Below are 10,926 nucleotides of genomic sequence, written 5' to 3'. Positions count from 1 at the left end.
GACAAACTACAGTTAAAAGTGGAACATCTTATGCCCAGAAAATTAAATACTCCAAATATTATTAAATCCTAAAGATTGATCAGTCTCTCAAAAGTCTAACAAAATGGGTTTTGTATCTTAATTTAAATTCTAATTTTTAGGGTTAGGGGTTAGGGTTAAAAGAAAACTGCAACAGAAAACTCTGAAAAAGAAGTTTCAAAGCCACTGACATCCATCAGATTAAGATTCAAAACCTAAGAACCAGATGAAAAATCCAGGCCTAAAATTAATTCTGATACTAGCAGGCTCTCAGTTCTGGAGCAGGTTGTTAGATGTCCTGTTGATTATAATCAACCTGGATTCAGTTCATTGAACCGAATCCAGGTTGGATTTGAAAGAAAATGTTCTTAAATAAATTTTAAGTGGGGCTGACTGCATTTAGTTGGAGATTGTAGGTTTTATTTCTAATTTTATTTTTGATTTAATGCAAAAATGAGTCAATTATATATATATATATATATATATATATTTATATATATATATATATATATATATATATATATAAATACAGAAATAAATTAATAGATAAACTAAGTCATTGCCGTATTTTGCCTGAAACTATCTATGTGTTGCGGTGCTGAACTGGCGGTCAGTGAATCCACCTATTGAGCAGAGCAGAGAACTGTCCTCGGTGCTGAAACGTTCGAATACAACCTATTTTCTTTACGTCCTTCTCGACAACCTTGTGTGATAAAGTGGTTTCTTTGTATATTTATTCACTTTAGTATACTCACGAGATAAACTTGACATCTACAACCATACATTCCCAATAGCTGTAAAAAAAAAATGTTTAAAAATAAGTTGCTCAAATCCCCACTCTACTTTCTTATAAAGAACAGTTTTTAAGCATATACACATTAAGACTGTAGCGGTACATTAATCTTATGATACAATAAAATACATGATATTCTGCTCACAATACGATATATATCACAAGATTCGGCAAATAATGTGATTTGATACATTCATTTCTGAAAGATTTTAGAGGGACAGAGTGATTTTGGTGACATTTTCTGACTGTTCCATATACTTGGATTGAATTAATTGATGGTGTAATACTGGTGTATTTTTTATTTATTTTTTGTCATACATTTGCTTTGTTTAAATGTTAATTATGGAGCTTTGTGTGTTTGGTTATGGAGAAAAGGAACCTTTTTTTGTCTTATTCACTTATGTAATGTAATTTATCCATTTCATTTCATTATTTAATTCATTGTAAGTGGTTGTTTAATTACATGTCATTTTTAGTGTACATGTGCAACTGGGTAAGAAATGTCATGTGTGATAGTTGTCATTTAATTCATGTGGATTTGACATAAAACTTAAAGTAGGATTTAATGTATTGATACTCGCAGATGAAAAATTGATACTTTTTGAGGACAAAAAAAATATTGATAAATATCGTACAACTGATAAAATTACACAGCCATAACATACATACAGCTTGTAGTTATTTAGTATGTAGTTTCTTATAACTGTATAGTATTATTTTTCTGGTGCTGTCAAGTTGCCCTTAGCACACAGTGTCTCATTTTTATTTTTTTATATTTTTACCATTATGTGAATCTACATGCTTCCATTTGCCTTTCACTTTGCTGCTTGTATACCTGAATTTCCCCACTGGTCAGGCAACACAATCATGGGGAAGAGTGCTTACTTGACAAATGTCCAGAAAACAGTCACTGACCCCATCCGCAAGGAGGGGCACAAAGATCGATGCTAGACAATCTGATTTTTCACAGTTTTGTATCCACGCATATTCATAGAAAGTCGAGAGGAAGTAAACTGCATGAAAGTTGCGTCAGCAACAGGGATAACACACAGCCTTGAGAGGACAGTACATGCCTAAACTTAAATCTAACCAAAGCTCAATTCACACTTTAACTCTAAACCCAACCCAAAAACAGCAGCTCTTCTTATAAGGCCCTGGCTTTGGCTCCCATACAGCGTTATTGATACTCATAACACAGCATTTGTTGGAAAATGTATCAAATACAAAACGCACAAACACACACCCTACTTGCGAAGGGTGTTGATGACTGTCATCAGTCTTTGACATGATTGTGTAGCCTATTGACCCATGATGAGACATCATTTGCAGGTGTTTTGATACAAAGGCGATACATTTTTAATACAATGCATGTAAACATGTGGTTTCAACTGTAACTGAGTCAACATTAACATGTTGCTATAATTAACCTGGAATGATGGTATCAACTTAAGACATTCACAATGTAACTCTAAAAATTGGATATTTACTTGACTTACAAAGTCACTAAATGTTCTATGAGAATTATTGTATGCATTGGATTCTATAAATGGTAATATGTTTCAATCTTTCACATAACATTGCCATTTTTAAACCTTCTGCAAACTTTAAAACAACCTACTGACGGATGTGCAGCAGAGCATGAAACATCATAAACAAAAGACTTGGATACATAGCTTAAAGGAGCTTTCTAAACTGAACAAACTGTTTCTCTTCAAACATTCAAGGACATAAATCAGAATAGCTTAGGCAAACATTTTTACTAAACACAGTTGATCGGGGGTAAAGGATTGTTTAACTAGGTTTAATGATGTCTGATCTCTTAAAAAAAAAAAAAAAACGCACACACACAGGCTTGTATAATCAAACGCAAAAGCTTTTGTCTCTTTAACACACATACCAAAGAAGATGCAGAAGAGGCCGCATCAGAATGAATGAATATTTAATTGAGGTCTATTGAGGCAGAAGATCAAAATGACCTTGCTTTAAATGATTATTCAGAGCAAAGTAAGAGTAGGGTGGTGTGGAGAATGGAAGCCGCACACTGAAGAGCCATTTTGCAACGCTGCTCAACAATCAAACATGGAGATCTGGAGTACAGGACACAATTTCTCCAACTGCGGTGCACCATAATGCAGCCACAAGATATGTTGTATTTTGAATAATGGACTTGAGTGCAATCAGAAGTCTGAGCATCTCAACATATCACAGTATTTCTTCCTTTCATGCCGTAAACTTGTAGGTAAAATGAGGCTGAATAAACTGGAATGGGGAAGCCATTCTTTCCCATTTTCTGCCCGCTGTTTGGTAGCAGGCTTTCGATGTTTGGTTCTTCTTTTAAATCAGCTTTGAAATGTTACTTGATTGTCAAGCAGGAATACAGCTGCTTCTGCAGGCATGTACATCTAATGAAACCACATTATATCAGACCTTGACCTGTCAGTCAGGAGAGCTTCTCTGTGTATCACAAGTGCATCACTCCATTTACTGAAAGGCTTGTATTTACTCAACATGCAACTGATAGACGATATTGTAATGGTCAACTACTTTGATTGACGGCAACTATAAAGTGACATTGGAATTTGAAAAAGTAAGCTTCAGCTGTGAGTTTCTTCTCATCTACAACATTCTATGAATGAATAAATATTCTATATAAGAGCAAAAGGGAAAAATAGTTGACTTACAGTGAAGCAGCCTCAACAGGCACTTTTATTTAGTTTTTCTTGTTCAAAATAACTATCGTGCCTTGTATTTTAATATTTTGAGTAGATGAGCTAAATCTTGGGAGAAAACCTAAAGTTGCCAGAAACCTGAGACTGAGGTGGAGATTCACATTCCAGCAGGTGAATGATTCCTAAACCTACAGCCAGAGCTACAATGGGCTGTTTTAGACTAAAGCACGTCACGTGTTAAAATGGCCTAGTTAAAGTCCAAACCAAAATCAAACTCAAACCGTGACAAAAGAATGCCTTTTTACTGATGTTCTCTATTGAGTGAGAGCTTGATCTATTTAGCAAGAATGGACAACAATTACGACTAGACGTGGAAAGCTGGTAGAGACGAATCCAAGAAGACTTATAACAGTAACAGGTGGATCTGTAAGATGTTAATCAATAACCAGAGTAAACATGTACACTGGACTTTTCAAGTTTTTATTTGTAAAAATAAAATAAAAAATTATCCTTCCACTTTACATGTATGAAATAATAAGTGTTAATTCCATTAAATCACTCCGAAAATATATTGTTTGTAAAAAAGACTAAATGTATTTGGACACAATGAAAAGAAACTTTTACTAGCAAGATCAGCTTTTCATCACACTTACACAGGAAGCATTTATTTCAAATTGCAGAGTTCTAACAAAAAAATTAGATATGATGAGCTGACCACTTCTCATAATTGGCTTTAATCTGAAATGTAATGGAAATCGAGACGCTCATTCCAGACATGTTGAATTAATCTAGGAAATTGTTTCATTTAATAAAGACAAAAAATATTTCTACAACTCAAGAGTCCTCATGGAAGAAGTTCTTTACTATAATTATTTTTATAATGAGGTTGAAAATCAAGTAAATAATTATCACATACATGAGTATTAACATAACCTATTAAGTAAAATAGATGGATCTGAATGAGAAGTAACAACAAAAAGCTCAAATGCTAAAAATACAACTCAAAGGTAGAACCAGTAATAAGGAAATTATTAATTTAGCTGAATGAATGAGGAAAACATTTTAAATTTACATTCTTATTTTTATTTTAGATTTCAACTTATGTTTGTTGGTGTAGCTACACCATCAAACAGCTTCAGATTTACACAATATTGCCTTATTTTACTTTCCCTAGCGATGCATGTTCCTTTTATCAATGGTAATTTGGAGGCCTATGTGAAAGACATTGCCCCAAAGTGAGGAAATAACTGAAAAGGTCTTTTAACCTTAAAAAACAAAAAACAAAAAAAAAAGTTTTTGGACCATTATGCAAATATATTGGCATTTCTCTCTGAGGCAATAATTCAAATCCTAAAAAAAAACCTAACATTTGAGTGAGGGATCACTCATAGTAGTGAATTTCCCTTGTTTCTGATTACATATTTTAGCAAAGTCTCCAAAGATACGAATCACGAATCACATTTTTACATGCACACATTCCTCCCAATGTGTAGACACAGCTCTCATTCACCGTTTACTTTCCCAGAAACAGCTGATTAGGGGACTTCATTGGTTACAAGAAAGATTGACTCATTCAAAACATCTTTCCTTGCTCTCTCTCTTATTAGTTTCAATAAACATATGTAAAGTATCTGTAAAAAATATAGCTTTTGAAATTTTGGCACTCATAAAATTAAACAATTTTTATCAAAACATTTCTGCATTAAAAAACATAGTGTACCGTGCCAATCAATTACTGTATGCTGATCATAGGCATGAATGTTGGATCTATTTGGCTTTTAAGGATGCTTTTCAATTTATTTATTTTTTTTTTTTTGGAACAATTACACATTTATGTAGCCTTCAACTTCAATTTCAGCCTTGGGGCAGAATTTCTCAAATCCACAGAGTCAAAATTGTATATGCATGCTTGAACATACCCTTCTCAAATTGCTAAAAAAACAAATAACGTTTTGTTCTCACCAATGAACTTGGCGACTGGACATTTAAACACTGTTCCTATTAAAAAGAACATAGCTTGGTTTAAAAGGCTTTTAGATTTAGTGCTTTGATATTTTTGATTGATTTGAAGTCAGGGTATTTTCAGTCTGCTTTAATCATTCCAACACCAGTTTGGGGGGGAAATCCTGTTTTTTTGGGATCACTGCACTGATACCACAACCAATTTTATCCAAGATTTTCTATCCAGCAGCTGGCTAAAAAGCATTTTGATAAGTTTTTTTTCTTGTATCTCATTTGATGGTGGCAGTTTGGGTTGTATGAATTAAACATGGACAGAATCGTTGCTTTAAAAAAGCAACATTAAGCTTCTCGTTTGGCCTCAACCTGAACAAGACTTAAATGTATGAAGTATCTAGCTTTAAAGTCAGGTCTGTGCCTGCATATAGTTGAGCTTGTCCTTATGATTTTGACCCACGTTTAGGTAAAATTCCAAATAAACTCAAGCCTGTGCATCAAATTGATAGTTTTAAAATTAACTGAAGCAATATTACATTATATTATTGCACCTTATAAAGGGACAGTTCGAATCATTTAAGGTCCCACGTTAAAAGCATTAATGGCAACAATGAATGTATGTAAACCTCAGAGTGGCAATGTAGGTAAAAATGTCAATGAAAAACATGAGCTGCTTTGATAAAACCAAACAAGCATAAGAGACGAGCTCCATCCATTGACAACCTGAGTCTGAAATCCCATTTTTAACTGCAACACGTACTTGCGCCAATAACAGAGTGAAAGAAATGATATGAATAGCATCCCAATTGTCTCAGTGGCACAGACTCAAAGAAGATCTTCATAAAAAATATTCCTGTTAGTACACATTAGTACAATATAACTCCACTTTCACCATGAGCCATCAGTCGCACACAAGTATCTGTTGACATGCTCCTTAACTGGATATTATGTTAGGGAACCTTTTAGCAAACTGTAAATTGCTCTGCCCCATTCCCTTTCCTGTGCTGGGTCAGGGCCGACTGAAGCCATTATTGGTAATGAATGTGGAGTCCTACTTTGAAAGGTTCAGGCATATAAAGTCACCAAAAGCTGACTAATGGAATCCTGCTGACACTGTGTGCCAGGGGGCTTTTACCACATCTCAGCTTGGAAATTTTACACGGCAGAAATAATGAACTATAAATGTAAACCTTGGAATGTAGCCTCCCACACAGTTAATAATAGACACAGGGTGTTCAATGTGCGGGAAAATCCTAAATTACAGAAGACTATTTTGCAATATAAGCATAATTTCAGCTACTTATGAGTCATTAGCACACTAAAAGAGAGAGGTTTTAACCACATCTTTGTACTTTCAGTTCACAAATCTGTTCCGGCCCTAAGAAAATGTTTAGAGCATTTGTTGGGGTCTCTAAATGTTCTGAGTTTGCTAGCGCTGCTACACTTTGTGCCCTGAGAGATGAGCCTCTTCAGCGGGTTCACGGGTCACACCGGAGCGAGCAGAGTGGCCATTGTGCTTTGTCGTTTCACAGGTGACTCACATCACTACACTCCAGCTTGCAGCAAGTAGAGCACTCTGAGATGCTTGCAGCATTCGAAATGCAGGATTTTCAGCCCAGTGCAAACAAATCACTTTAAAAGATCAGTTTAATCTATTTCGAGCTGTTATTATGAGCCGGGAGAGTTGTTCAGATAAAGAGACTGAAGCGGGGTTAACATCAGAGCGTTGGACAACTCTTCACATACTTTATCCAGCGTGAGAGCTGTCAACTTTATTATTTGTTTTTACAATATGCTGTGCATATGATTTAGAATGCAGACCAATAAAAGTATGGTCAGGGGGTGAATAACTAAGAGCCGATCTGCCATGTGTCTCGCACTGATATAATACGGAGCATTGCAGAAACATCAATGATAAAAGTCATGGGTGCCATCACTGCTTGCGCTGAAAGTCGGAGGACGTAGGGCCGCTTCAATCTCGAAGTCGCTGTCATCAGATTCCTGCCAAAAGTCTTTACAAAACACAAAATCACATGATTAAAGCAAGATCTCCTGCAAAAACAACAAAGTTAAAAAAGACAATATTAAGAGAGCGCTATGTAACATTGCAAAAAAAATAAATAAAAATAAAACCAGTTTCACTTTTAACACAAATAAAAGCAGCTTTCTTTGCTCTTTATTATCTTTATCATTTATTTTTACCAGTCTGCTAGCCAAAAGAGCCAAAAACATTCTCCTCTATTAGTAGTAAATTATAAAACAATAAAAATGATAGTATATTTATATAAAAAAATAAATAAATAAGAGGCAGAATCTTCCCCCAAACAGGTCGTTTTAGTTGTTTATCATCTGAATAAGTGGCTTCAAAAGAAGCTTTCAGCGGACTAGATTTGGCTTCAAGATTTTTTTTTTCCTTCAAAAGACTCAGCTGCAATCACAGAAAATTTTAATCAAACGGTTGAGAGTTTTTGTGAAGCTCCAATTTTACAAGAATTTCCACTATGCTAACAGGCAATTTTTTTATGGTGGTCTGTTTGGTGTAATTAACATATATTACATTAGACACCAGCGTCTACACTCACCTTTTGTTTGCAAAGCAGAATGAACCTTTGAACTTCCTTTCCTGGAAATACAGAGCTAGTTAGTAGACAGGTAAAAGTTTAATTTTTTATTTTTTTCCGCACAAAAAATGCAAGTATAAAATTTACACCAAAATCAGTAATTGTGCACACAGTACATTAAAAACTAAGCTGAAAGTTTATACTTCAAATATAAAACATACAACGTAAAAATCACTCAGAATCTTTGAGAATAAAGAGACACAAATCAATCAGTTGCACAAAATTGACACAACTCTGCCACACAGAAGTGAATAAGGTTTAGCTATACTCAGACACTAAAGCGGGAGGAAGTTTGTTGACGGCAAAAGACTTCCACAAGGCCCTCTTTATTCAAAAATAGCCCAAAGACCGGGTTGCCAGGTTCCCATAGCTCCGGTGATATCGCTATGTAAATGTGTGACCTCCGAAAAGGCTTTGATCTACCTCGATGCATATGCAATAAGGCCACCCCCTCCACTTTTAAAGGCGTCCTCTTTAATTTACATCATGACAGAGCCTATTCAAAGCCCCTACATCATATTCCCATCGTCTCCCAGGTTAGCGTACAGATCCACATGGCTTTTCCGTCATCTATTTCACACATAGATGAAATGTCTATCTTTTACTTTTTGAAGAAAGTAAGAAATAATGCAGTTTGTTTTGTTGCACTACGGAAAAAGAGCTGTGTTACGATTTCTTCCATCTGCATCACTACAGACCCATGACCTCTTTGATTGTTGTCCTCTCAATCACCCTCATCTCCTCCGCTAAATCTTGGCACATATGACTGAACGAGCATGAGGAGTAAATTACCTTGGCTCCATTCCAGTTGCTCATGCTTAAAACTATACATTGGTGCTTTGCAAGACTCGAGAGGAAAGGAGAAAAAACGATGAACCTCCCTGGCCAAACTGGAAGATTGCTTTTGTGTTAGAAACTACATAACAATCACCGCAGTATAACCTGTAAATTCATATAAGAGTGTTTCCTAGTAAATGAATAGTTCATAAATTTGTTCAGACAATACATTGAAGCATACAAAAAATGTGAAAGTTAAGAACAGATAATTAGCAAACTAGCAAATGCAATGGGTAAAATGTCCACTTTGGGTCATTTCAGAAATTTTGAAAATCAGAAATGTTCAGCACAAATATTTAACAAACACTTACTACATAAAGTAGTATTAGTAGAATATTTGACATATTTCCTGTTTTGCTCTTGATAGATATTAGCTGATATTCGATGGTTTAGCTGGAGTATCTGCTCAGTTAGCCAATTTGCAGTCAGCTAGGTTGTAGACATGTCACTCGTACCTTGCTGTCGTTAGCAAACTAACACTATAAAGATTTTCATATTTTTGCAGCTGCAAATTTTTAAAAGCTTGGTACTTGAACACACATGAATAGTCTTTCATTTGAGTAAATAAACCTGAAAATGGTTACGCAACAGGTTTTGCGTCTTTGCTACAGCATAAAGATAATGAGTTCCTGTAAAGTCAGAGAAACTCTCACAATAGTAGTGTTCATGTTTTTACGCTGAACAACAGATAAGTTCAAACAGTAATGCTTAACAAAAACACCAATGGAGGGATAGTCATTTAAAGCTGCGGTATAGAGGACCCAAAGCGGACCACGATGCAGCAAAAACACAGCAATAATCGGTGAAATTACTTCCTCTCCTCTGCCGCAGTAATAGCCGTTTCACAGAGCAAATTGCGCATTTCTTTTCTCGAACTTCCCCCCACAGAACGGGAACGGCCTATCAACAATTCCACTTCACTGAGGCGCAGTATTGATTTTAAGACAGAATCATTACCACAATGAACCAAGCCTGGATCTGACCCCACGGACCTGAAAATTCAGTCTCCACAAACATTTATCACAGTTCATCTTTTCCCGAATTTCCCTTAAACGAGGCAATGATCTGAATATGTAAGAACTGGCTGGCATGTGTTTCACAGGCTAGAAAGACAGAGGTGAACATTATGTGTGAAATGATGCAAATTACAGTTGTTGTAATGTATTTCCCCCCTATTGTTGTATCTGTTCACTTTATGTGGGATTTGAAATTGTTTCATGTTCTTGTTTATCTCCGAATATAGCAGTTGTTCCCAATAATCTTTAAAACCAAACTGACCCCACAGACTTTGTTGTTCCTAATCTTGAGGAAACACATTTTTAGTTCTCACTTTGATTTAGGGTAATTTATGTTTTACTACTAGGCATGTGTCCATTACCATTACATGGTAAAGCAAGGTTTTAAAGTTTTTTATGTTTTTTGCCAATTTTATGTCAAACCTTTCCAAACTTTCAAAGTCGCTTTTAAAGAGATGCAAGAGAATTTTGAGGGGGTTTTTTTCCAGCTGTATTTTTCAGAATAAAGCTGCATATTTGGCTGAAAGCTGCCGGTCAGCTGAAAATAATTGATCAATAAAATTAAAAAAAACTGTACACATGTCCCTCAGAAACAAGAAGTTAAATTCAGTTGGTTTGAGAGAAATCCCAGCATGTAAGGAAATTTTAAACTAAAGTAGGGTAAGCCATCCCTTTTATTAAGGCGGTGTTAAAAGTGTAGATCGCTTAGACAATCAATTGCAAGCTGGCTACCGGAGCATATAGCCTGAATAATTATCCAGCTTTTGTGTTATGTTTAATTTTGGAAAGTACCAAGATACCCTTAAAGCAGCTTACATTTACTAAAAGTTTTCTCAAATTCCACCACATTCTATTTGCCACTTTATAATATAGTCATTGAAAAGTTACAGCATAAAAATGAGCAAATTTTAATATCATGAAAGTATGAATTGCTTTTGGTGATCGCTATAAAGTAGTGTATGTATTTGAGGTCAGAAATGCACTGACATATAGTTAACATATACAAATATTTACAT

General features: G+C 35.2%; 1 protein-coding gene across 2 annotated transcripts in view; it reads right to left on the bottom strand.

The window, feature by feature from the left end:
• Positions 1-5,291: 5,291 nt before the first annotated feature.
• The window catches only part of kiz (kizuna centrosomal protein), a 29,226-nt gene continuing 23,591 nt past the window's right edge, over positions 5,292-10,926 (bottom strand). For both annotated transcript variants that reach the window (XM_015034795.1, XM_015034796.1), the window contains 2 exons: positions 8,019-8,059; positions 5,292-7,448 (listed from right to left, as the gene is read on the bottom strand). In XM_015034795.1, coding sequence (XP_014890281.1) covers positions 7,345-7,448; positions 8,019-8,059 — 145 coding nt within the window. In that variant the 3' untranslated portion in view covers positions 5,292-7,344. The remainder of the gene's footprint in view (positions 7,449-8,018; positions 8,060-10,926) is intronic.

The sequence above is a fragment of the Poecilia latipinna genome, unplaced genomic scaffold (assembly GCF_001443285.1).
Source record: "Poecilia latipinna isolate Pla-1442-1.1 unplaced genomic scaffold, P_latipinna-1.0 Scaffold312, whole genome shotgun sequence".
Classification (NCBI taxonomy): domain Eukaryota; kingdom Metazoa; phylum Chordata; class Actinopteri; order Cyprinodontiformes; family Poeciliidae; genus Poecilia; species Poecilia latipinna.
This window is presented reverse-complemented; position numbering and strand designations above follow the sequence as displayed.